Source organism: Triplophysa dalaica, chromosome 1 (assembly GCF_015846415.1).
Source record: "Triplophysa dalaica isolate WHDGS20190420 chromosome 1, ASM1584641v1, whole genome shotgun sequence".
Taxonomy (NCBI): Eukaryota; Metazoa; Chordata; class Actinopteri; order Cypriniformes; family Nemacheilidae; genus Triplophysa; species Triplophysa dalaica.
In genome coordinates, this window is record NC_079542.1 from 8,923,991 (window position 1) to 8,951,805 (window position 27,815).

At 36.9% G+C, this 27,815-nt stretch overlaps 2 protein-coding genes across 2 annotated transcripts; one reads left to right on the forward strand and one right to left on the reverse strand.

Moving 5' to 3' along the window:
- Positions 1-364: 364 nt before the first annotated feature.
- On the forward strand, positions 365-12,926 carry zgc:194930 (uncharacterized protein LOC557813 homolog). The gene is made up of 3 exons (XM_056747094.1): positions 365-885; positions 7,749-7,801; positions 8,910-12,926. Exons 2-3 carry the CDS (start codon positions 7,770-7,772, stop codon positions 9,595-9,597), a joined length of 720 nt encoding a protein of 239 aa, XP_056603072.1. The 5' UTR covers positions 365-885; positions 7,749-7,769; the 3' UTR covers positions 9,598-12,926.
- rell1 (RELT like 1) lies at positions 12,767-27,808 on the reverse strand. The gene is made up of 7 exons (XM_056747083.1): positions 27,454-27,808; positions 22,958-23,155; positions 19,638-19,712; positions 18,726-18,777; positions 15,255-15,518; positions 14,757-14,892; positions 12,767-14,095 (listed from the first exon to the last, which is right to left on the reverse strand). Exons 1-7 carry the CDS (start codon positions 27,491-27,493, stop codon positions 14,072-14,074), a joined length of 789 nt encoding a protein of 262 aa, XP_056603061.1. The 5' UTR covers positions 27,494-27,808; the 3' UTR covers positions 12,767-14,071.
- Positions 27,809-27,815: the final 7 nt, after the last annotated feature.

Genomic DNA, 27,815 nt, shown 5'->3' on the forward strand with positions numbered 1-27,815 from the left:
TCTCCATTAATAACCTTGTTTGTTTAATTTAGATAAAATAAAAAATGAATTTAAATCTATATAGAAACGCATTAAAAAATGTCAAAGGATAGCAGACATGAATATTAGGCAAAGGGCCCAACACAATTAAGCAGAACACAACACAAAATTCAAAGAAAATTTTGAAAGAACACACAAACAAAACACCTGTTGAACGGAACACGACTGACTTGACATACAACACAGAATATTTTAAGAAATGAAGGTTGTAGCTTGACGCAAACCTCCCATTTACAAAGACATGTAAACCTCCACCTTCGGTTTCACAGTTAAGACCACAGGTTCAAACTTTCACAACTTCATTTGATAGTGTAATTTATTAAAGCAGGCTAAATGAAAGAGCTGTTGTTTTGTTTTTACTGATTGTTTGTTAACATACTGGTGCACCTGCCCAGAACACCTGCCATGGGCATGTCAGTATAGTGTTAAGCATTAGTCATAAGTTAAAGCTGTTGACCATTTCGCTGAGTTTCCTGATCCCTCGTCACATGGTTTGTCATCAACGTGCCGAGCACAGGCCCTCCTTTGGACTGCCACCAGAGGTTCAGATAGACGTGTCTGGAAGGCATGGGAGAGAGTCGCCGGGGACCTGCTTTTACTCGGAAGCACCAACACAAGGGAGAAAATAAACATTAAGAAGGCGGAGGGAACGTGCTGCGATGTGCGCGCGACGTCTTCTGGTTATGGAATAAATTTTTGGGACACTTCGCTTCCTTGGACCGCTGTTGTTATTTTTAAAATGGGAAGACGAGCTACGAACTGGAAAAAAATAAACGAGCACCGGACTTATCTGTGAAATTGTAGCCATTCTGGCAAACGACTGCCACACCTTCGTCCGTGTAACAGGTAACGTTAAAGGTTTTCTTCTTCGGCGTGTTTCTAACACTGGTAACATATTACGATACTCGGCATTGGTGCTCTGAACGGACTTCGTTTCCTCACCTGTTGTGCAACGCGGTAACCTGGATCGAAGTTACAATACATTACAACAGTTTAAATAAAGTTAGTTTATAATATGAATCGTTCTTAAAGGCAGGATCACTAGTTCGGTTTAAGCAAACAGAGTTGCGACAACAGTGACGCAGATCTGATGTTTGGTTAATATTCGTTGTCGTAAAAGTTGAAAGAAGACATGAAGGGTGTAGTTTTTCTTTCTTCCATTAAATATGCATGATATAGACATATTGCGTGTATAGCCTAGTGTCTGTTTTGGGTTCGGGTGTTAAAGGCACAGTTGACCAAAAAAATATAAGTTTTGTTGCCCTCTTCTAATCTCACATCCTTCTCTTCTGTGAGAATTTTTTATCTCGTGATATCTGTCACGAGTATAAGATTATACTGTTATGTTTTCAGTGAGTTAAAAGTTTATTATAGCATCAAAGCAATGAGCCGTCTCTAAAAATGACAAAATATTTGTATTATAAAACAAAGCTGGGACTGAATGGAGATACCAATACACACCCAGTCCTGCCTGTTGGCTATAACGCATTAATTGTCGATTCAGCTTTTGACTTTACTGTTAAAAAAACACTTTTTTTAAATTATGATCACTAGGGTCAATCTGTGTACAGTCAGCTTGTGTTGACTGTTATAGCTGTGGACAGTGTTAGGCATGGGGGGGTCTGAATAGGTTCATGCCGTTTGAATAGGTGTTGTTTACAGTCATTGTTTACTTTAGACTAATGTCTGCCTTTACTAAACAAGGTGTGGCCCCTGGGCTTCCATCCCGGTTTGGCTATGGCATTTTACCTTGACATTTAAACTACTGGTGTGTACACAAGCCTATATTATACATCTTAGTATGAACGGGTGTTGAACAAAGCATTACCTCTTTCCACGATTCATTGTTTTAATCTGTGTCTTTTCCATTAACAAATCCCTACTTTGTGATTATAATTCTGTGCATTACATCCATCAGTGAGTGCGCGTTTTAGTTAACCCCCCAACATGAAGTATGAATGTACAAGAAGCACATGTGTGCCTCTTCCCATTCGTGAGGTCCCATGACTGGATCTCTGATTGTGATAATAACCAGTGTATGCGTAGATTGATTGAAGAATGAACAAAGAATGAAATAGATTTTGGTGGCTTTGGAAGAAAAACTCAAATGGAGTGAGATTTCTGAGCACTTTGCTCTTGGTGTTCTTGGGTGACCTTGGAGGAAAAAGCTGTTCCCTTTGTGCGAGAGTTAATTTTTCACTGCATCCAGCATCTGTATAATGGAAAATATTTGTTGTCTCATACCAGGTGTACTGTAGTTTTAACTATTAATTTGGGTTGTTATTTACATTTTTGATTTGGAAAAGTGAACCGTGTTACCAGCAATATAGAGTAGTATACGTAGTTGTATTGGAATGCCTTTCTCTTGTGTGAATACAAATGTAAAATGTGACCGTAAAATGTGTTGCATATAACCTGAAATATTATTCAAATAAACTACATTAAGCGACGTCTCAAAGAAAAGTGAACATAAAACCACCTAGCCCGTAGTTTGTCATTTAAAAGGTTGTGTAATTTTGTATAGCAATTTCATGAAATCACATACTGATGTGAAATTTTGTATAGCAAGAAGTGATGTTTAGTGATTATAAACACAGGATGTAAGGTGTGTGTGTGTTTGGTATGTTTAGCATGGTATTAATTGATGAGATGGCCATTCTCTAGAGGACTAATCTTGCACATGTTGGTCTTTAGGTACTGAGGCCGTGGCAACAGTGTCACAGGCAACCCACCCATATTTGGCAATATTTAAAGGGGGCATCATTATTTGTAAATGTAAAGCATTTAAAAAAAAACAGTGAACAAATAGTTTCCCATTTTACCACCTGTCTTTAGATGTAAATGATAGAGAAAACCACAAATGTGAACTGACAGAAATGAAAGAAATAAGCTAAATGAGATTAATAAACGTCGTCTATTAATGATTAGGGTAGTACACTTGAAAATGTTGTTTAAATGTTTCTGGCTTTTGTGAAGTATTCGTAGTGTTTCTTGCATTGTTAATGACCCATGTCAAATGTACATGGAATATAATTTCATGCCATCTGGCGTTTCCATATGCCATAAATAAAAATGAAAGGGAGCATAACAGAGAGAGAGAGAGAGAGAGAGAGAGAGAAACCAGTTTTGCTTCTTGTGTTTAAAACACACCTTCCTTAATCTGATCCCCTATGTAGTAACCCTCCACCTGTTAAAGACGTACACATCACGTACACATCAGTACTGAGTTACACACACGCCACTGGCAGATAACCTAATCCTTTAACATAACCTCTATCTCTCACAGACACAAACGCAGTGTTTGTGTTTTAGCTATTACACTTTGTGAAACATTTGCTCAGGCGTTGAGGAACAAAATAGTATGTAAAAGTTAAACATTACCCAAGACTAGGCTTTTGAAGTCCTACATTTAAGTCCTCGGTTGGCTCTGGGCTCTTCTTTATGTTTAGATGGGACATACAGGGTTGTGTAATGTTTAACCTGAAAACACAAACCAGTGTTTAACAGGCCAAACTGAAAAACTACCAAAACAATGAAAAGGCTTCATGTGAATTTAAACCCTAAAACTGATCCACAGCTGGAATGTTTGTTATGTGGATGTCAATGAATGTCTATCATTGTTTTGGTTAGGATTTTCATGAAATTGAGATCATTTATGCTTTTACAGTATACATTTTGATAACAAATTCTTATTGGATGATTAGTACTTTTTTCACAATTTTATAATACATTTTTTATTGACGGGTAAAATAAATGTTTTGGGAATGTATATATTATTAAGTGCAAATGCGTGTTTGCTTACCATTTGGAATCATCTTTTTGTTTTCAGTAGTTAATTTCAAATTTTACTATGATGTTACATTCACTTTTAAATCAAAATACAAATGATACATAGTGTCTCAATTATGTCATTTTTCATTTACATTTCTGCATTTGGCAGATACTTTTATCCAAAGCTGCTTTCAGTGCATTCAAGGTCTATATATTTTCTCTGTACGTGTTCCCTAGGAATCAGCTTCTTAACCTTTGTGCTGCTAATGCAACGAAATGAAACATAATCTGCATGCAAAATAGTTATACAATTATAAAATGTAGAATGTGTTTTAAAGTAGCACAACAGCATTTAAAATAGATCCAAATGTTTTTAGTACGGGATGTTTTCCATCTTATTGTTTTAAAGGGACGGTTCACCCACAAATAAAAATGAAAATATTACTCTCAAGTTGTTCCAAATATGTTTTAAATTCTTTGTTTTGATATTTTGGAAGAATGCTTGTTCAAACAGTTCTTGGCCACCATTGACATAGTAGGGAAAATGACAATGGTAGTCAAAAGTGCCCAAGAACTGTTTGCTTTCCTACATTCTTCAATATATATTTTTTGTGTTCAACAGAACAAGGACATTTCTGAAGCATTTTTCCTTCTAGTCAGTGGTGGCTAAGAACTGTTTGGTTACAAGCATTCTTCCAAATATCTTTCTCTGCATTCATCAGACCAAAGAAATTGTGAGCAAATCAAGACCGAATTTTTATTTGTGAGTGAACTGTTCCTTTCAATCACTTAAAATATAGTATTACGCCATTTTTCAATCATAGTATGATATGTACATATTTCTTATGAGCCCTGACATTTCACAGGTGTCTTTCAGACAATGTGTGTTAATCAGAGATGTATATCGCTGTTTTATCTGCCTGTTTGCTTGACTTTGTTCTCGGCACATTAAAGGAAATGAAACATTAGTCGCCTGTGCATTTGTTTATCTTGGCTGTTGAAGGCCAGCACGTGTGTGTAGGTTAGGTTTGTGCTGGCACGCGGTACAGTTGAGTCAGCGAAGGGTTTTTAACATTTATATAATGCTTGGAGAGCATAGCGTCATCTAATATGTGTGTTTGTCAGTAATATCGTATGTCTGCCTTTAGGTCTAAACACGTTAGCCTGCCTGTTAGTTCAACATCTGTGTGTGTTTGTAAAAGCCTACCTGTTTGTGTGTGTGGGCCTTAGGTTAAGGTCTCAGGCATGGAAAAGCCTCTCATTCTCAGGCAGGAGATTAAGCATTTGTCACATTCAGCGCAGAATAGAAATTAGCTGGAGGGCAGACGTTCTACAGAGATGAGAAACTCCCTGCTCCAATTTATTCCAATGGAAAAGTCTGCCAATGTCAACAGTCTCCTGGTTTCATTCTGCCTCTGTTTTAGTGTCCTCTTCATGACCTTATCTCCTTTTACCATTACCACAGGCCTTTTACCATTTTAATATCATATTAAATCCTATTCCAATCTATTAACCTTCCCTTCAACTTTAAGTCTTCAGAGGTATATCTTAAGTGATAGTTCACCCAAAAATAAAAATTACTCACTCTCTTGTCATTTACATTGTACATTTAGTCATTTAGCAGACGCTTTTATCCAAAGCGATTTACAGATTAGGGAAACAATGAAAACAATTGTAACAACATAGGGACAACAAAAAGCATAAGAAAAAAGTGAATTTCAAATATGTGATATTTTGAAGAATGTTGTTTACTGGTCCCCATTCACTTGCATTGGTTTTGTGTCCGTACAAAATAAGTTAATGGGATGGGATAGATGTTTGGCAGAAGGTTCATAACAAGAATATGTTTGTTTTGTAATGAAAGAAGTTGCTAAATTATATTTAGGTCTAAAAATGATGCTTCAGATGAAAAGGTTTTTAAATTCAGGAGAAACATTTCTGACAAATGATATTAAACTTGTATGTGAGTGTGAATCTTTTTGAAGACCTGTTTTATCTTTTTCTTTCTCTTGGGTGTGATAAAGTGTTTTGAGTTATATAGGTTTAGATTTTATTCTCAAGGCTTCAAAAGTGAACATGTGTTAAATCTGTTTAATCTTTTAGAATGGTGCACCAATCAGTTTAGAAAACTGCTCAAGGAATACATTACATCCTCTCCTACAGAAGATATAATCTCGGTTTATAGAACGTTTCATCGAGTCACATTTTATCTTTTCTTACACACAAACCTTTTTGTATCATTAATGTGATGATAGAGAGATTATGTGATTGTGGTAAATCCGAGGGTGTGCTGTGTTGAGTGCTGTAAATACAATAATTCCTAGCAGCTGACAAAGGGGTTGCCAGGTGCCCGTGTCATAGTCCTGCTGACAAACAGGTTTGTGATGTGTGCCACATCCGTCTGCTAACTTCCAACCAGTTTTTCTAAAAGCTGTGAGATATGAGTCATACATTTATAGTATTTGAATAATTGTCTTTGAATAATAGCACTTTTTTATGTTACTTTTATATTAAAGCTTTGAAAGGGACACAGGTTCACAGTAAAATAATCTTTCCCGATTTGAATTTTTCCACTGGTGACCGATACGCCTTAACCATTTGCCTTCGCGTACCGTCTACTGCTTTGCCAATAAACCCTAAAAACATTGTCTTATATTTGCTTATGTTATTTACTCTTTTTGATGCTGTTAGCCATATTTTAAGTTTCAGTGCTACAAGTACCACAGGAAAAAATATTGATTGTAAATAGTGTTTTTTTTTTAATTTATTTAATGGTCTATATTTGATTGAATTTACTGAAATCAGGATTAAGATGAAAATTTCACACTTTGATTTATTGTAAATGACTTTCACAATGTGCTGATAAGGGCCAGGCCTGCATCGCTCTCATAGTTTTGAATGTTCATTTGTCTAACATCACGTGAGGCTGCGTCTGGTTTTCCATCCTCTTTCCTCTCAGGAGAAAGAGAGGGTGTCTGGGATTGTCTTTGTCTTTGTAGATCTTTTTCCCAGACTGAACCATCAATTATTTACAAGGCAACTTGCTCATAAAAAGCACAAGAAATGCCAAAACCTGAATTGGCGCTGTAGGCCTCGGAAAGGTCAATCCGTCTGTGTCGCTCTTCTCAGAATAAGGATGTTTTAATAATAGACTTTATTTGAGCGGGCGCTGTGGGGAGTAATCTTGAATGTCAGAGACACATGTGTGGCTGCCCCTCACTAAAGACAGCACCTTAAACAACATGCTGGACAATTTCATACATCAATGAGACAGTTGTTTTTACCTTTGTGTTAGAGTTTGGCTCCTTTCACGGTAACTTTGGTCGGTTTAGATTTTGCTTATTGCGCCTGAGTCAGCTGTGTTCTTTACACTGATACGACTGTGCTCGAGTCCACATGGTCAAACAGCCGAGGTGAGGAATAAGCGTCCTTTCTAAATAGCCCTTTGTTCAAATCACGTTTCACTCTCCTAAGCACCGATTCTGCAACTCGGATCTGGCACAACTGTAGATTCTTCGAATAGCTTTTGAAGAAATGTCACTTGTGTATTTTAAGTAGGTTTTATTTTTGTTTAAAGATTAGAAATGGAAAGAATTGCATGCATATTCACATAATACAAAAAAAATTCATCTGGCAGACTCTTTAAAAACATGAAGGAGTTTAACCGTTTAACCAACCGAAATATTGATTGTATGTGTAAGAAATAATTTTGTCTCTGTTTCCAATTTAATTCTGACCAAAACGTAATTTTGACTAAATGTGTAGTTCGTGTCTTAAGACGGATCCAGTTTTCATGCTGTATAATTTGTCAATATTGTTGGTTTAGGAAAATATTATTTAAGGGAAGTGCAGTCATGCAAGTCATAAAACACACACATACTAATGGATCTCTCTCTCTCTCTCTCTCTCTCTCTCTCTCTCTCTCTCTCTCTCTCCAGGTACACTACACAACTGTCCAGATGGGTTGCAGTTGCTGTAGGATGGTAAAAGGGTAAGAGAAACGGTTCTGTTTTTGTTTTCTACCAGTGCATTTCCCACTAACGTAACCACTAATGTTTAACAGTTCAGTCAGACTAAGGGGTCATGTTGTGTCATGGAAGGCTGACCTGGGATCAGTTTGCTGTTAAAACATTATTATGTTAAAACATTATTATTAAAACCCTTTGTCAGTGGATGAGTTCTTTTAGGCTTGACTGAGTTTAAAAATGTATGCTTGAGTTATGGTAGGGATGGGCGATATTATGATGCATTTCCCAGTTAAAATAATATGAATCTTTCATACTTTCTCACTGGCTTTTAATTGCCCAGAATGTCACATTTGTGAGCTTAGCTTGAGCGTTCTTATGCAAATAGTACAAACATTGCATTTAATCTTTGTGTGTTTGGAATTGCTTTTTGTTAAATCATTTTGATTTTGTATAGACTGGACTAAACCGCATGTGTAATCATGAAATGAGACATATTCAGTTAAATATACATACATAGGCGTGCTTTTCTTTTGCAACATCACACTGAACTGATTATGTTTTATATTATTAAATTCAGTTCTTTTTGTGCAGAATGTTTACGGCATTTTAAATATAGAAATGGAAATTTCGGGTTGGTTATTTCAGATTGAAAATGTTCCCTTGAAGAAGAATGAGGAAACAGAACAATGTGAAGATGGACATGATCTGTAGTTTTTACAAATGTAGATCGATCTTGCTTGCGTCGATGAGGGTGTTTGCCTGCGCCATGCAAATTTCAGGTTCATTCAAATCCATTGGCTGCATCAATTCCAGAAACCCCATATAAGTTAATGCATTTATTTATTTTAATGAGTTTGATAACAAGTATGATGGTTTGTGTGGCACAGCTTGTAAAACGTGGCACTAGCGACTGCAAGGTCACGGATTCAATTCCCAGCTATTCAGTTTAACGACACTACTGCCATAGAAATGAAACCATTGTTGGTCTCTTGAAGTTGTTGAAGACCTGATCCACAGCAATGGGGACTTATTTTAATGTTTAATTTGTAGCATTTGTGCTTTTTAATTTGACTCCTCAAGCTCATGTTTATCTGCATTATTTTAATGCACTTCCTGCATTTCTCTCCTCAGTTATATCTCTGACCCTTCAGTTCCTGTGGATGTTCCTGGTTGTAAGCATGACCCCACCACCAGCTCGCTCTATCAGTCTAACTTATTCCCAGAGAAGGGAGATCACATCCACAAAAAACAGGGCTTCCACAACCTGGGTTACAGCACCCACCCCAGCTCTACCAAACTCGACATAGACAATAACCACTTAAACCTATTCCACGCCAATGTTCTGGACCAGCGGGTCAGAACAAGCCAACCTGAGCATGACCCTAGACAATACATCCTCAGGGCTGAGGAGGAGGGGATGCCCGTCAAAACGTTGTGCGACGAGCCGATTTTGGGCACGGAACCCGGAAAGCGGGAGGAGAGATTTCGAGACTCTGGGTTGGGCAGCGGGGGGATATCAGAGGGGTCAGATGGTTGTCCTTATGGACAAGAGGAGGAATTCGAGGAGATGAGATGCAGGGAGCCTAGCACTCCAGACACGGAGAGCATGCTGTCTGTGGATATGCACACGAGCAGCACAAGCCTCTCCTCAGCGGACACCAAGCTTGTTATAGACGACAGAGATGAGAATGAGCCAGTGGTCATAGAAGAAGTGCAAGAAACGGAGAAAGAAAGCGACGGGATGAGCATCACAGACTCGATGGTGGCCGAGGCTCTTGCTGCCCTGGATGCAGCGACGGCAGGAGAGGATTTTGAGTGACGGCCACGTGAGAAAGGGCGTGGTACTGCTCTTTGTAGATGTGGAACATTTCCATACTTGCTCCCTCACACCCTGCACATTTGAATATAGCCAAAATAATAGCTTTCATAAAATGAAGTCTTTCTGTAGGCGTCGATTTCTACTGACTGAAAAGAAAACTTTCAATTCAAATGAAGACTTGACAACAGGAGCTGCCTCTTGTTTACACAACAGAAATCGTCCACGTAAAAGACAGCACACTTGCTCGGAAATGAAGGTTGTGTGAATGTTTCTTTGTGATTCAGTGGACAAACTCACACAATTTTGTGTGATTTTCCTTAGTACAGTTTTATACACATTTAAATTCAATGTGATAATGAAATAAGCTCTATATGGTCAGATATTCTTTCAGCGGAGATAATTCAGTCAAAGCCCTACTTTTATTTTCATACTGTTCTGTACAAAGTGAAAAAACTCATTTCAAGCCAGTGTCCAGGTGTTGGGTTACTTAACTGTTGTACTTTTAGAGATATTTAATGATGGTCAAACTTCTGTTTGTAATAGATTGAAATCAAGTTCATATTTAACAATCTGAAAGACAATCAATATGCGGGTTTGTGTGAGTACATTACATAGTGTCAATATCATAGAAGTTTAGGAAGACATTTGTCTGACACATGTCTGGGTCATATTTTAGCCTTAAATTTAAAATAAAAAATATGATTCACAAAAAGAAGCATCATAAACTCTATTTTTGCTATAATTTTACAAATAATTTTAAATATCTATTAAATTAAATATTAAATACAAAATCGCAAGAAATAACAATAATGTTGAATTTGAAATTTAAGATAAAATGATGTTTTATTTGCATATTTTAATTGCCAATTCAATAGAATGGTAAATGCTCAAACCAATATTGCAGTTGTCCTTCTGAAACCGTGGATGTCCAAATTCACTGTTTGTGAAAAAACACAGTACACACTTTTTATCGGTTAGAGATATTTGCAAAATCCAGTAACAAACATGAAGGGTGATTAATAGTAATGATTCGTGGCAAAAAATAATGAAATATGGAGATACAAGGTTTCAGAAGGACATTAAAGGTATTTTTAATAAATATTTTGAATATGAAATATGACCTGGGTTTCACGTGGTTCACCATTGTATATTTATATTCCTGGTTGGGTTCCTGGTTCTATTAAGACTGGAAAAATAAAGTAGTGTGTTGAGGAATCAGGCCATTGAAGTTGTTGATCCGCTATGCACACAGATATGAATTATGCCTTTAACCAACACTGGTTAACCAGCTGAGGCCTGAAGAGAAAGAATCAAAGCAACTAAATGAACTCCACAGCATATGACGCACATTTCTATAAATGTATGAAAAAATTAAAGGAGAATTTCTCATAAAAATGAATGTAAATCCCATTTACCAGAATTTGTATGATACCTTTATGAGGTTAATGTTTTAAAGTAGTATTTCCAAATGTTTCATGAAGTATATGTGCTTTTATGTCTGTTAAAATAATTTCTTTTGAACCAGATGAGACTATAAAAAGACGAGATCAAATGTATTTACAAAGACTGATTTTGCAATAACTTGACATTATGACTGCATTGAAACATTTGAAATGTCACAGTGAATACTTTAACTTTTTCATTCCATTCTTTTTGTCCTTAAATACCAGACAACATAGGATTGTCACATGAGCCAGGGGAAAAATAAAAACAATGTAGTTGATCATAAGACTTGCCATGTAATCCGTTGACATTTATGTCTCATGGATAACAGTGCCACAGGGCCCTCTGATATAACCTCATATTATTTCCCTCCAGTCTTAACCGAATGCTAAGAATTGTCCAGAAGTTTGTGTGCGCAGCAGCAAAACAATGCCATAGTGTGTTTGTGAATGTAATGTATGACCGCTACATTGTGCTGAACCTGCCTGATGTTTGTTTTCTGAGCAGGCCTGCTAACAGAATATTAAAACACGATTATGACAAAGATTATAAACGCTTTTCATTTCTGCTGATGTTTTTAATGGATCTGGGGGTGAAAATAAGCCATCTTGACTGGGAATATAAAGCTATATAAACTATTAAATTACATTTTGAATGCAAGAAACCGTGAGAATGGAAATAGTTTCACTGCGGTGTCATTCATGTCAGTTTTCTGTTCTCCTCTTTCCATCATTTGTGTTCCTGTGTTGTTTCGGAGACAACAGCTGACTTGTTTGCTTTACAGTTTTAAATCAGATGATGATATTCCAATTGCTGCACTGTGGTTTCTATGGTCAGATTCATGATCATATATTGGCCATATATCAAAATTTCTACATGTTTTTAAACTATATTTATTCCTAAATGCGTAATGAATACTTCTGTGTATAGTTGGAGTGACTAGAAAGAACATAACAATTATACAAAGTATTTGGATGTGTAAAAAGCAATGTGTGCAATCTATCTGAACTTGGATTTGAGTTTAAATAAGGTTCCTTTAAATCAAAACGTAAGTGTCATCAACTTAACCAAAGACCCAGTCACAGTTTTTCTGTAAGGAAAAAGAGAACATATGCAAAATAATTATTTACTGACATGAAACTGTTTGAATTAGCCTGTAACAAAGTCGCTGAGCATTTACATATCTTTAAAGTCAGTGTGGGTTTGAGTTAATGATTCCCAAATCCTTAAACAAATCCAGACTAATGCCACCATTTGTATGCTCCAAACATTTATAGGAACAGCACATTTTTGTTGCTTGATGTTTTTTTGTTCCTAGAAATAGCATCATGCATGAAGTACAAATATAAAACAAAACCATGTTATTTTATAAGGTCACATGCTGGATATTTCAGAACGACAGGAGTTGTGGTAAAGGCACAGACCTAAGGGCATTAGTTCTGCTTCAGTCATCTATTAACTGACACGTACTGATGTTTAACCTTCTAGAAATGGACTGCATATTTTACGTCTCACGCCTGACTGTGATCGCTGACTCTGAAAGTTTGTTGTTAAAAAACCAGGAAGGACATCCAGAAGACTGGAAACATTTCTACGAATTATTTTGAGCTAGACTGAATTGATCTCAGGAAAGGTGAATGCAGTTAATGTACAGGTACTGTGATGTTCAGAATGGAGAGGCGTGTTAATTGTCTCTTTAGAAGGTCATAGAAACAATTAGTCAAAATGTGTTTAATTTTTTTAATGTATAAATTCTCCATATAAAAGATTTAAGCACTCATCATATGCATTTACATTTAACAATTCGATACATACCTCTGCAAGTCTTCCATTTTTCTTTTACATTTGTTCTTTGTCTTCTCAATAAAGACTATTTCTGTACAGTATTTCAGTCTGAATTCCTTCAAAGGCAGTTTGAACAGCAAGGCTTTTAAACAAACTACTGACTGCTATTGTGCAAGCAAATATAAAAATCTAGATTGCTGTTTAATAGGTTTTCGTTTTAATGCTGGCTGTAAAATAAAAAAAAACAAATGGCAAAAACCTAATAATATTAGGCAATCTACAACATTTGAAATCTATATTTGAGAATTTGTTTTGGTTAAAATGCTCCGATCCCATTCCACACAACTAGTAAAAGCCTTAAATTATTGTGCTTGTTGCCTATATGGTTCCATACATTTAACTACAATTATGTTAAGTAAGTATAATGAAGAAATTGTCTTTTCTCGTTTATACTTGAGACATACATTATGCTAGCATCTGGAGTGCTGAAAAAGCATGCAAGTTACACTGATGCTTTTTCATGACCATAAAAAACATTTTACAATTGTGAACCACAGTGTTTTTGGGAGACTAGTGAAATAAAGCAATAATTACAGCGATGCATTAAGTGACCAATTAAGACATTACAGAATACACCACCAGTCAATGAATGTGTTAAGCAGATAAACATGCAATTACATTGATTTACGCACAAATGTTAATAGATAATTTAAAGTCATAAAACCCAATGGTGAAAAAGGGTGTATTCAGTGATGAGCACATGTACTCCAATGTCAAAAGCTGGTTAAAACAAACAAACAAAACATCGTTTGGATTGTAAACAGTAAGAAATCTCATGGCTCTGTTTTCACGTCTGTATCACAGCTTGCAAATAAAAAGAGGAAACAAAAGAAGACACTTCTTCCTTCCAGGAGTGGTGTAAAGAGGCACACGACAATGATATCTTACCACAGTGCCTGGTTTGATTAACCATTGACACGCTTTAGTCATTGATGTGTCTGTGAAATGATGGTTGTCTGTGTCTGTGAAATGATGGTTGTCATGGTGACAGGTTAACCTATGTAAAATGGCTTCTCTCCTTCCACAACTGACACGCCACACGACAGTTTGGAGGTTGTGCGTCATTTTCCGACATCCTTCTTTATTCCTCCGTTCTCGTGTCTATCGTACTCTTTACTGGAAGTGTGACTTCCAGATTAAAATCTTTTTAAAATGTTGCCTGAGAACCTGTCAGAAACTCTGGTTATCACTTTGCATCGTCACCCTTCACCTAAAGGAAACAAGAAAAAAACAAAGACATTCAGAGTTGAATAATTACTTGATAAATTGTACGGAGAGATTTCAATCTAATATAGACAACAATCACGAATGCAAATTCAAGGACATCCTGAGGAGATGGATAACAGTATATTATACAGTCGTGGAAAAGTTAATTTTTCACTTTTTCAGAATTTTAAATTTTTCTGAATTTACTAGGTTAAATGTTCAAGTAAGATTATAATTTTGGTTTCATTATTTCAACTGGTGACCACATTTCTCCCAAATGAAAATATTGCTTTTTATTTGCAGTATATTTTAACTGGACAACCTGGTCAAAATTTTGGAGTTTGAATACCGCAAAGAAAAGTGAATTCACTATTAAACAACACAGTACTAATGCTTTTACATTTAAGGATCAGTTCAAAATGAATATAAGATTAAAAGCCTTTTTCACAACTATCATGCATCTTTGCATTCTCGTAGTCTTTCACATTGCTGTTGGGTGACTTTATGTCATTCCTGAGCTTTGTTTTGGTCGAAATTCAACAAACACTGGACTGGAATTGCCACAATACACAAAACTGGGGTTGTTTCTTAATTTTTTTCAATGGCTGTATATTAGAAGAATATTATAATACAGACATAATATTTATATATTAAACTCGGCTCACCTGAGACTGTGCACCTGTGCTAAGTGCAGGGGGGTCAGCCTTAGCAGGGGATGAAGGGACACTCCCATTGGGCTCAGTGATCAGCAGGGTCCGCCTATCACGGGCCAATTTGGGGTCACACTTTGTCACCCGGAATCTAGGGAAGATTAAAGTAAATGACGTCAGAGTTATTTTGAAATAAATTCCACAGGAACAACTAATACTAATATCAATAATACTGACGATCAACTAGATTTCTGTGTTAAATGCATCTACTTTTTATTAATCATGCATGGTCATCTATAACAACAACTAAAATCCTATATATTTACATATTTTAGAAATGCTAAAATTATATTTTCATAATCATGTATTTATTCAAGTTCATCTAGTTTTATGGAAACAAACAGTCAGCCCTAGGAAAGCCCTGTATGTTTAGGTCATGACCCCATCATCAGATGCACGCGAGGGTGTGTGAAATCCTGCGTATATAAATGTGCTTATGCAAATGACACGAACCTGCCCACAGACAACACTGTGACCTCTCCCATGTGACTGCGTCTGTCTATCCTCTTGCTGGACAAGCGTCTCATGAGAGGCCATTTTTTTTGGTTGCAGCGGTTGCAGATGTTCTTATGTCCGCTGGCTCCTCCGATGGTGTGCAGGTGGTTACAGGTGTGTTTGGCCGTGCTGGGTAAAAATCCTGGCAGCGCAGGGCTCAAGGGGCTGTTGGGCGTGTTTGGAGAGGTGGGCGTGTTTGGAGAGGTGGGCGTCACTGGGGCACTGTTGGAAATTTTAGACAAACAGAAAAATATCAGCTTAACTGCGACGTTAGATCAAGGAAGCCAGAGTAAAAGCACATTACGCACGTGCCGCGCGCACTGTATGCAAAACAGTTGTATGCAAACATGGAAAACTTGGAGGAGCAGCTGAATTTACATTTGTTGGGTACTGAATCCCACAATGCAATGCATTTGATATGATCTTTGAAGCGTTTTCCCAAAACAACATTACAAGAATAATAAAAGACCGCAAACAGTGGATATGTCATTCTCATTCTGAACACATCCTTTTAAGGTTATTTTTGTCTATTTGTTTTAGATATAATAAACACTTCCGCCCTATCCTAACATCCTAATCAGCTCAACCACCCGCGTTTGGAGCGGGACTATTGTTTGTCTGACCAAAGGCAGATGGGGGACATCTTTTGGAAAACCTTTTATTTTTGCAAGTCTATTTGCTGATGCTAGCGGAGCAGAAATTACACACTTCACCTTTAACACCCACTGCGATTTTGCAAAAGTGGAGCAGCTGGTTCCAGAGCGACACAGATACTCTCTTTCCCTGCTGCTTTATCTCCTCTCTTGCTTCCTCGCTGTGTTTATTTGGTCCTTTCACGCTGACAGTTAGAAAAAGGGGCAAACGCTTTAGTCATTTTCTTATCTGTCTTCATTACACTGCGGGACATTGTGCATGTGTGTCTGCAAGCCTCACTTGAGAGGAAGAGTAGGACAGAGATGTTACCTGCACTGCCATCTGCAAGAGGGATTATAAGAAAACAAACGAGGAGATACGTGCATGTGCACACATATAGATGTTCTTAACACTTCAACCCCTTCAGACTCAACTCATTCAGTAATACTCAACCAAAGAATCAAGGTCTGTGAAAACACAAGAGTTTACTAAACACCTGTGTGTTTAGTAACTGAGAGCCACAACTACATAGCGTGAGAGCAGTTGGCTTGATTATTTATAAACTTTGATTTAAAGTGACTCTTTCAGTAATACTCAACCAAAGAATCAAGGTCTGTGGAAAAACTAGAGTTGAAATTTGCCATTTATGACGTCAACACGCTGCGCTCAAAAACAATGGTGGAAAAATGTAAATGCAAGTTGAAGGCATGACTCACCAAACTTTGTTTTCTTGCCGTGAGATTGTGTTGGACAATAACAGTATAAAAAACTGTATTCGTTTTTATTGATTTTGTTTCAAGGTTTCATGGTGATAAAGCAAACATTGAATAAAAGAATGATATGAGATGTATACAAGATAAAAACTGTAAAATATGGCATGAATGCATGTTTATAAATATCAGATAAACATAAATAAATCTATTGTCTATTTGTGTTGAAGAGAAAAAGGAAAAGTCTGTCATCATTTACTCACCCTTTTGTTAAACCTGCATGACTTACATTCCTATGTACAAAGCAAAAGAAGATATTTTGAAGAATGTTTGCAACCGAACTATGGCGCTCCCCATTGACTTCTATTGTATGGACACAAAGCCAATGGAAGTCAATGGGTGCCGCTGTTGTTCGGTTACCAACAAAACAAAAATCTTCTTTTGTGTTTGACAGCAAAAAGAAAGTCATACAGGTTTGAAATGACATGAGGGTGAGTAAATGATGACCGAATTTTCATTTTGGGTGAACTATCCCTGTAAAACAGGAAAGGTAAGAGGATGGTTCTTCACTCATTAATATTCATGTGCAAATCTTTTAATGGTCTAAACATGTTTTTACCAGCACAAACTGATATTACGCCAAATATAAAAGCCAAGATCCACCTGTGACAACACAAGCCCCGCCCATGACTCCTCCCCCCTCATAAGCCCTATGCTCCACAGTAATTGTTCTTCTGGCTCTGGGCCCAGCAGGCTGTCTGGAGAATAGACATAGCAGAATACCCAATCACACTATTCCTCTTCACTGTATAACCTACTAATCTAACAAGAGTAATTACCCTATCCGTGTCTTTGTTTTCTCATTCTCCCTCACAGCTTCCAACCACCCCATCTGGAGCTTCTCTTGTCCTTCACACTCTCTGTTGGCTCTCAACCTTCTATCCTTCTCTCGCTCTCATTCTTTTGCTGATGACTGGAGGAAGCATGAGGGTGTGAGACTCAAGCAGAGTGACCTCATTGTTAAACCCAAATCTGCTTTTCACACAAATGCTCAGATAGACTGAGAAACATACACCACCCACACTAAAATGAAAGATCGGTGACGGATCTACGAAGTTAAATTATGCAGTGGGCCATTATAAAAGGTGTGTGATTCTGGGTATTAAGTAAAACAATCTAAATCAAAAAAAGCAATTTTATTTTTTAAGATAATAGTAAAGGTTTCAGATGATAAAAACACTGTTTTACTCTTCAAAACAAAACTTGGTGGAATAAGTCCATACGTAATGTGCTGAACTACATCTGCGGTTACTCTGAAAATAATATATCATCATTATCTGGGTTGTTTTATCGGAGTGGAAAGCATCTCTCCACCCAGACTCATATTCCATATCCTCCGGACCATGACACTTCTTTATACACTATATATGTCATTTTAAAGGTCTGGCTTGCCGGATCTAATTCTGGCTCCGAGGGTTGTCAGTGATTTATGTTTTTGTGCTTCACAGTGATTTCCCTCACGATATGTCATGTGAAACAGACAGACCTCACCTCTAAACTTTCCTGTGTTACGGGCATCATTTAAGACGTAACAGTGCCACCTTTTGGAGGAATGGGGTACTGCTGTGCAAAAACACTAGCAATCGGCTACTACGATAACCCCAAATGTTTGAGGCCTCCTTGTTCCTTTGCATCTTTGTGTATTTGATTAAGAAATATATAGAGTTGTAGATCCTTTTCTTCTGCTTCAAATAAAATGTTGAAATGCAATACATTTCCAGGGATTAAAACTGTTTAGAGATCTTTTATTGTCTAAATTAAAGGAAATTATATTTATAGAACCGAGAACACTGGAAATGTGGTCAGTAATCCTTGCCATGGCTCTGTAGTGAGTTTTTTTTTCGAAACTTTCAACAGTTATTCCCATTCCAAAACATTAAAAGTGTGGACAATGTTTTTAATTATAATGGGTTCTATGTAAGATGTGTTAACAGATGAAATCTGAACCACATATTACAGGAGAGATGTGAACCATCAGGCAATTATTATGAGGCACTTACAAATGAAGGCTTAAAGGAAGTCTTACCCTTCTGAGTCAATGCTCTCTTGAACCATGGCTTTGAGTGCATCAGTGTTGGCTGGAGAGAAAGACAAACAAACAAGGGAGACTGTTTTATTAAATAGCTTAAATTAACACTGAATGAAGAGACTATACAGCCTCACATATAGAACATCTTCATTGAAAACCTTTTGACTCTTAAAGGGAGCTCACCCTTCATATGGATGCAAACCAATAGCAGTTGCACCTTTACATTTATCCTTATTTGAGGTCAGTTTATCCATTTTATTCATAACTGTAAACGTTCTTGCAGTTGGAATGACAACATGTTTAAATCGATTGTGAAAACACTATCTGAACCCAGACAAGCAGCGCCATCTGCTGGCACAACAAGGAACTCAATCTAAACAAACAAGTTTACTACTCCAAGCTTACAGTAAAACACAATCTTGTGACCTGCTCTTTGTAATTCACTTTGACATGAACAAAAGTACAATTTTAAACTTAAAAGTGGAATTTTAAACTATATTCACTGAACTATATTCATTTTGTTTCAATCTCTGGGTCACAGTGAAACAAAATGATATTGCAGCTAAAACATTTGTTTTAAATGCATGTTTTGAACTGTCTGGATTTATACAAACGGACATTTTTTTACATCCAGTGCATTGTTTGAGTCAATCGAGGGCCATGGCATGTTCTCTCGAACTCAATACGCTTCACTGTTCGAAGGTCAGAAGAACAATCACTTTGTCTGTCTGACTGGGTAACACACCTCATTGACCTCATAATGTACAAACATATAATGACACAATCAATTCTGAGAAGCCTTATATCCTTATCTAATGATTGAGCAAACCACTATTTCCTCAAGTACAAAGAAGGCAAAAATATGTCCAAAGATGCTGTATGAGAACAAACAGACCAGTTCACACTTACCTTCATTTTTCATGATGTATTGAACAATTTGTCCTACTGTGTCGGCGTTGCACTCACTAAAGGTTTCGTTCAGGTCTAAGTAAAAAAACAAAACAGAAATCACACTTAATTTAAGTAAATATTGGTATTCCTAATAAATATGTTGGAAATATAACCCTTTGTAGTAAACTAATAGTGATGAGTGCTTTATTTTCACCCTTTTAAAAACTCTCCCCACCAACTGTAATGATGCTGGTGGTAAAACTACTGATACAATTTTTTGATGACACACTACTGACTAATCCGCTGATATGATAACAATATGATTTAAAATACAAACAATAAACATTATTCATTGACTTCTTACTGTTAAGGGCCTCATAAAAGTATGCCTAGTATATGGCTTGACAGAGCTCATAGGAGGGATTGACAGTTTAAAAAAAAACACCCAAACACAGTTAACACACCCATGTCCTTCCTGAAGCCATGGACCCCATGCAGTAAGCCAGACATCCGGTGTTTAAATGAGTCATAGAGCAGGAGATCCATACAGTGATATATGAAATAAACTGCTCAGAAGACATGATCTTATTCTTAGTCAGTTTGCGATTTGCAGTTATATTATATTTCATGTTCATGAGCTTCAAAAAAACACTGGAAGGTGTTCTGATCTCAATCACTATCATTAACAATCCACAACACTGTAGTCAGAGTAAAATTTCCAAATGAGAGCAGAGGGATATAGGAATCAAATGAGTGGCTCTAAAAAGTGATTTTTCACCCTAAAATGATTATATCCCATTATTTGAAGAGTTTAATTCCAAAATGAGATAACTCTAAAAGTTCTATGTTGTGTATTCCAATTAATATCAATCCAACTGCAGTTGTTTTGTTTTGATTTAAGCCATAATAACCCAAAAATACAGCTAACTAACTAACTAACACAATAAAAACATAATAACATAAGAAAGACGTGATTTTTTAATTTTGGAAACAAACTCTTAATTTACTTCACTTGTGTCATTCTAAACCTGTATGACTCTTCTGTAAAACACAAAAGATACTTTGAGAAATGTTGGGACTCCATTGACTTCTATTGTTTGGACACAAAACCACAGAGACATTTCTCAAACTATCCACTGCTAAAATAATCAGTCATATATAGGTTTCCAATGACATGAGGGTGAATAAATGATGACATTCAATTTTAGGTTTAACCAAAGAAATTCTCTGTAAATAAACACACTAAAGGAAATTTAATCTGGATGAAACTAGATATTTTCTGATATTTACAGTGCTGAACTAAAGTATTATTCACTGCTTGATGTTTTATGGTGTTTTCCAAAATAAAGGATAGGCTTGGAAATAGGCTTATCTAAAGGAAGAACATATATCTAATCCTTAACAATGCAATGGTATGTGGGGTGATATAGAATATGTAGAGTAATACAAAAGAAAAACAATATGGAGATGGTGGTCTATTGGGTTAAACCACTGAACTGGTAAATCAAAGGTTGCTGGTTCTATCCCAGCATCCACCAACAGTGTGTCCTTGAGCAAGAAACTTTACTCCATGTTGCTCCAGGGGGATTGTCCCTGTAATAAGTGCACTGTAAGTCGCTTTGGATAAAAGCGTCTGCCAAATGACTAAATGTAATGTAAATGTGATATTGGGCGTGTCCGAATGAATGTGTTCAGCAAGCAGACATTTACGCATAGACATTCTTAGAATACACCTTAAAAGCCCATTTCCACAATATATTTAAAATGATAAACAATAAATAAAAAAAGAAATGGTAGATAATGTTGTTTTAAAGAAATAGGCGAGGTAGTATGTGTACTCTAGTGTCCAGCAGCTAAGACACTTCCTGGTTACCAGCATAACAGCATTGTATGTCAACACCAAAGAAGTTCAGAGTCATTTGGCAAAGACAAACCAGGTTTGTCAGCAATGTAAACGGGATAACAACATGTAGAGTAAGACAAAAGAAATGTGAAAACAAACAACACCACTGATGTACAGGTAAGTCCTGTAAAAGTAAATGTGTGTCAAGGCAACAATTCTGTTCCTGAAGCAGTTAAAAATAGAACAGAAAACAACAATAAAAACACAATTGTCTTTTCTAGCTAAAACATGTGCTGTTCAAAGCATCTTTCGGTGCATTTTAAACAGTCTAATGCACTAAACGACAAACCAAGCCAAGAATAGGGACTATTATTAAATATTGGCTGTACTACAGTCTAAATTACCATAACTGATGACTTATACAGACAATAATTAGAAGACGAGACATATTATGAGACTGAGAGTTTGTGTGTGTGTGTACAGGTTTTAAATAAGCAATAAATGAGTATTTTAATAAACATCTTGAAACAAGCATGATAAAATATTTAATACGAATATACAATGATATTCAAAGTGATACATCACCCAAAAACATTTCAAAAACACACTCTCTTCTCATGTCAGACCTGAATGACTTTCTTTTCGCAGAACACAAAAAATAATATTTTGAAGAATGTTGTTAACTGGCACCCATCCACATGCATTGGTTTTGTGTCCATACAGAAGAACTGAGAAGGTGTCGTGGACGGTGTTCGTTTACCAACTTTTTTTCAAATAATTCTTCTTTTGTGTTCTGCATAAGAAAGTCATACAGGTTTGAAATGAGCGAGAGAGTATTTTAGGTGAACTATCACTTTGAAGTGATCCTTACGGTGTGAAAGGTTTATATATAGGTCATATTTATTCTGTAACCTAATTTTGTCAACAGGTTTCTGGAAGGGTTACATTTGGGGTGCAGCAAATGTTATTAGTACGAAAACCATGCAGTCTATGTTAAGTCCTCACTAATAAGACTTCTAGGGTCTCTGTGTGCATGCAGGACTACATTTCTGTGTGTTCTTCATATCATTACTTTCTTCACCACGTTTTCAAAACAAACAATGTCTGAAATCAAAGAAAACATCTATGTATCCAAGTGGACTAAATTTAAATCTTCCATCCCACACGCACCATAGAATGAGGTAATGTTTGCACATCCACTTTCAACCTTCAATGGCTCTTCAGCTGATTGCTGAGAAGGAAGTGATTTAAAATATTTACTTGCTTTCAATTTAATTTAATTTCAACCCATAAAACATGACTGCAACAAACAATCAGGAGCCATTTAATAAAATAAAAATTCTGCTAACACCAAAGATTTCCATAATTCTACCTCTCTAAGCAATCAATAAAAACTGAGCAATGAGGAATGTTTTAAGGAAAGTTTGTCCTCCTTGAGTCATCATAAGACACAATATAGTTTAAATTCTAACAAACAGTCAACAAAAGCCCACACCTCCTTTTTCTGGATCTTTTTCCACTTCGTGTTCATCTTCATCTTTCTCCAGCTCCTCGTCTTCATCTGTCTCAGTTGTACAACGGTAGCCCTTTCTCTTCAGTATGTGACATATGAGGACCCCCAGAAGCCCCAGCAGAAAGAAGAAGGGCACCAGAAGAAAGGCGATGTACTGTGTGTTTGCCTCATCACTGCTATCTGGGGAGATATTGTTCAATACAACCGTTAATAAAAAAAAAGAACTTCAATGTTGTGTTTAACGCTTGCATGGTGCAGTTTCACATTTTAAATCTGTGAGCTCTTTAAATTGAAATGTTTTTTTTTGGCTTTCAATGCTTTATTGTTCATTCTCTGTAAGTAAATCTGAAAGTGATACCAGCAACATTGTTGCTTTGTCTCTTTATAGTTGTGGTGTGGATTCTGCCATTCTCCTAAATTTAGATTTATTTTTAAATGTCCAGTATATGATATTTAGCGGCATCCAGTGGTGAGGTTGCAAATTGCAACCAATGGCTAACTCCACCTCTCCCTTTCGAACTCTAAGCACTATGGTGGCTGAAAGAGGAGTAAGATGTTGTCACGTTTTCACTTCTTTGCCAGAGGAGATATCATATTAACTAAATGCACTCTGTAGAGCAGTTTGTCTATTTAGGGCTGTTGTAGAAACAACATGGGCCATGGCTTATTCCATGTAAGGGACCTGCTGTGTATGTAGATAGTAATAGACCATAACGGTAATAAAAACATAACACTTCATTATGTAAGGTCTTTATACACCTCTGAACACATAGTTCATGTACATTATGTTGCATTCCCATCAATAGATCCTTCAAAAATATTCACATTAGCCTTAAAACCTTTAAATGTTCAAAGTTATCGTCGCTGGTGTACATAGGCCTATAAAGTACACATTTAAATGATAGCCTTCCAAAAAACTTGATTCCATGTAAATGCAAGTTTTTGTCATAAATATCTGCAATAGCTGCAAAAAAATTCTTGGCAAATTTAATATGTGCTATGGTATAAATCACATTGTATACACGAATCACGATTGCCTTCTTCCAAGATTCAGTTTCGTCCTGTATCAGGTGTCTCACGGTACAAAATCAAATTCCAAGCTGCACTTTCAGAAAAATGCTTTACGTAGGAGCTATACAGTTGGATTAAACCATATCTTCATTGAGTTACAACACTTGCTAAAGAGCTAGAGTTAGAACAGCTAGTATTCAAAGACCTAAGCATTACGAACAACACAGACGATTTAGAAATGATACACAGAGTGTTTGGTCAGGCAGATAAACAGAGAATGACAGTACAAGACTGCACAGGGAGAAAATGACCTCTGAGAACCGCACCGAGGACAAATGTTGGCATGGCACCCTGCTATGACTCAGGGGATGCAGTAATCCCTGTTCATTTCCAATGTCTCTCATTTCATCACCCTGTATTTCTTTCACAGTCACCCATAGAAGTTTTGATAGTATAATGGTATCAGTTCAGGTAATACCACAGTCATTTATTCCATGGTAGTAAAGGATTTTCATATGCATGGCCAAAGGTATTTACATGGTGCTTCAGGGTACTTAAAAAGTACCATTGAATTAGCATGTGTCAGTGCAAAAAACCATGGTATTATCATGGTGCCACTGACAGGGATTGCTAAGGCAAGCATTACTATTATCATCACTATTATCATATATGGCCTTTTCTGCCTCAGCAACATTGTTTTCCATTCATCCCTTATTTGTCCGGGCATTGTTACGTTTTACTAGATTTAGCCACATTTCCGACCCCTTAAGCAACTTTTGTTCAAAAGATGCGCATAACGACAAACCTAGTGTCTTTCAAAAGGTCATTGGAAAACTTTCAGTACCGCCCCGCGAGCGTGAGGTCTCACTTTCCCGGCGCAGGAGTAGTCTCTTTTGGCATCTACTCTGTGCAGTGAGCGGCAAAGAGAAGCAGCACATTCAGTTCACCGTACGCATACCGGCACACGAATGAAAGGTACAAGATAGCAAAACCTGTCACTGTTATCGACTGTTCGGATATGCATGCATGAACACAGTTTGTCTGTAAATAAGCACATGGCTTACTGGTCTAATTGGATTCAATGATCTATGCTAAGCTATGCTAAAAGTGCTATCTCCAGACCCGGAGAGAGGCAGAAAACATTCAAAAAAAAGGTAAAACTGAATTTATTACCTCTTTGGAAGCTGGAAAATGAGCATATTTAGATATTTAATAAAATATTAATATTGATATTAAATATTAATGTTGGTATTATATAATGTTAAATTATTTTATAAATATTAATACAATAAAATTAAGTATCAAATTAATTGATATATCACTAGCCAGACTGATAACCAAGCACAGGCAGAAAGTTAACTTTGGGACAGGTGCTTGTGTTTATGAAACTATAACAACTTAGCAATAATCATAGGTGATACATGATATATTCCACAATATAGGATATAGGGTGAGGTTTTGAACACAGCATTTTTCTTGTATGACTGAAAAAACTGCCTGTAGGCAATGCAAAAATAGCTGTTCCTAAAGGGGCCTTGCATGTAGTTTAAAATAATAACAGCTTCCAGACTTGTGGTAATATAAATATGTATCTCATTTAGCTTTAGTGACAAGAGAAAAGTTCTTGTCTATCGGTAGTTCTTAATATGTAAATTCTTGCCACAATTTTCATTGATCCAATAAAAAAAATCTTTACCTTTTCGAAACAGCAAATTCCCCAGCTCACTCTATACTTTTATAAAAGCAGAATACAAAATCCTCTCAGCGCACACTTGCGTTTCTTCTAAGCTTTCTATCTGTGAAGCCAATAACAGAACCACCTTTATTTAAACATGATGTTCCAGAGCACCAGAGGTCAAAGGGTCATTCAGTCTGCATAATGAACTGTAAATCAGACTCCCAGTGTGAACTCTGAACCCCAGCAATCTAATGTGCCAAGCACACATGCAGACAAAGAAGTTATTGTGATATCTGCACGTCAGCATAACATACACGTCTGTGTCTATGCTTACTGAATTAACCACACACAAAAATGCAAAAAAAAACAAATGTCAAGAATGTTATTCATAACGTTGATTCAGTCATTCAGCTCAACTTGCTCTACGCAAACACAGTCCTGGACAAGCAGGATGACTAGCAAATCATTGCTCTGACTCACTGACTCGTGAACAATACGCATTCCAAATACTGGCTCCGCCCACTTCTGAAAGCAGGCCTGATGATCAAAGGGAAATAAACGCAGTGTCTAAAGTTACAACAGGTGCCGTCAGAAAAATACACTCCATCACTCATGGGAACTGAATGACTTTGCGAAACAAATGGATGCTCGGCTGATCAAATAGGCCTATTTGTTAAAGCCGTAAAGTCGTTCCAGCTCTATAATTTCTCTTCCAGTTTTACTGCTTTACTTGAATCCTACAAACACTATAAGGGCACATCAAAGTAATTTCCTCCAGTCACACACTCAATACCAAGATCATGGTACTGAAGTGCAAGTGTGACACAATAAATAAAAGGGTTTCTGACAGGTATTTTCCAACTAGTCATCCGAAAACACTTCCTCTCCAACCATGTGATGTGACAACTGTTTCTCTGTAATGCAATAAACCAGGGCGGTCCTGCTCTGACACCCTCTGCGAGCACGGAGAGTCCCCAGCCTACAGTGAGATGATAACCCGAATCAAGTTTCTTATATGCAAACAGCGTAAGCTTATAAATGCAATGAGGTACATGAAAAAACTCATGACACACTAAGCATTTATGTATTGTGTAACTCAGAATTGCAAGTTAGAACAATGACACAAACTGTAAAGACACGCATTATTTAAGACTTGCCTTACACCATCTGACAATCGTTCAACACAACCTAGTGTAAGTAACAATGTCAAGAGAAAAGTGATGGGACTCTCACACCTGATGTGTCTTGCATTCAAGATATCTGAAAAAGTCTGCATCATTCTAAACATTTTGCTAGAAAAACAAGGAATTAAGTTTGTCGCTCCATAATGTACTGTATGAATACATTTGGTTTAATTTTTGACTTGTATTTTTCCTAAAGACCACGAACAACTCGTGAGTTCTCCTAAACTACCAAAGATCAAACATTGAGCAACTTTACATGTGGAAAACGGATAAAAAAGAGATTCCTAACAGGTAAAAAAGAGCAAAAGTTGAAGGTCGGGAAATGTTCAATTCCTAAACCATATTGATCTCAAGACTGGCGTGTAGCATCAGCGATCGATCCCAGGTCAAGCAACAATAACTTTACGAATGACAGCTGCACCAAATACCGCTTGCATTCACTTATAAGTGCGCTATAAACACATTTGTAAGCCAAAAATACGTATGCATTTACGACTCTTGTATTTCACACGTAGAACACATCTTGTTTAATCGCTGTCCTGCGTCCACCAGGGCTCGTCTGCAGACGTGTTAAGATACATACGTCTACTATGATGTGTACTTACTTGTCCCTGTCGTGGTGTTGGAGTCTGACGGGTCTGCCATCGGACCGCCGATCTGGAGGCACGATGCTGAACTCGGACACAGAGTTGTGTCCAGAGACTCGTGTGCACTGTGCTGTGCTTACAAACAAATCAGTGAGAGACGCTGGTGTTTCCTCATTCTTATCACAGCTATGGGGAACATCCCACTCTTAAAGTTATTATTTATAACCTGTCTTACCACACTCGCAGCGTTACAGTACACAGTACAAACCGACCTTCTCGTACTTGTAAAATAAGAAGCGTTAATGCTCAGTTAAAATAACGATAGCTGGGATAATATAAAACTGTGTTGTCGAGTTGCCTGAAGAAAAGCAGTTCCTCGC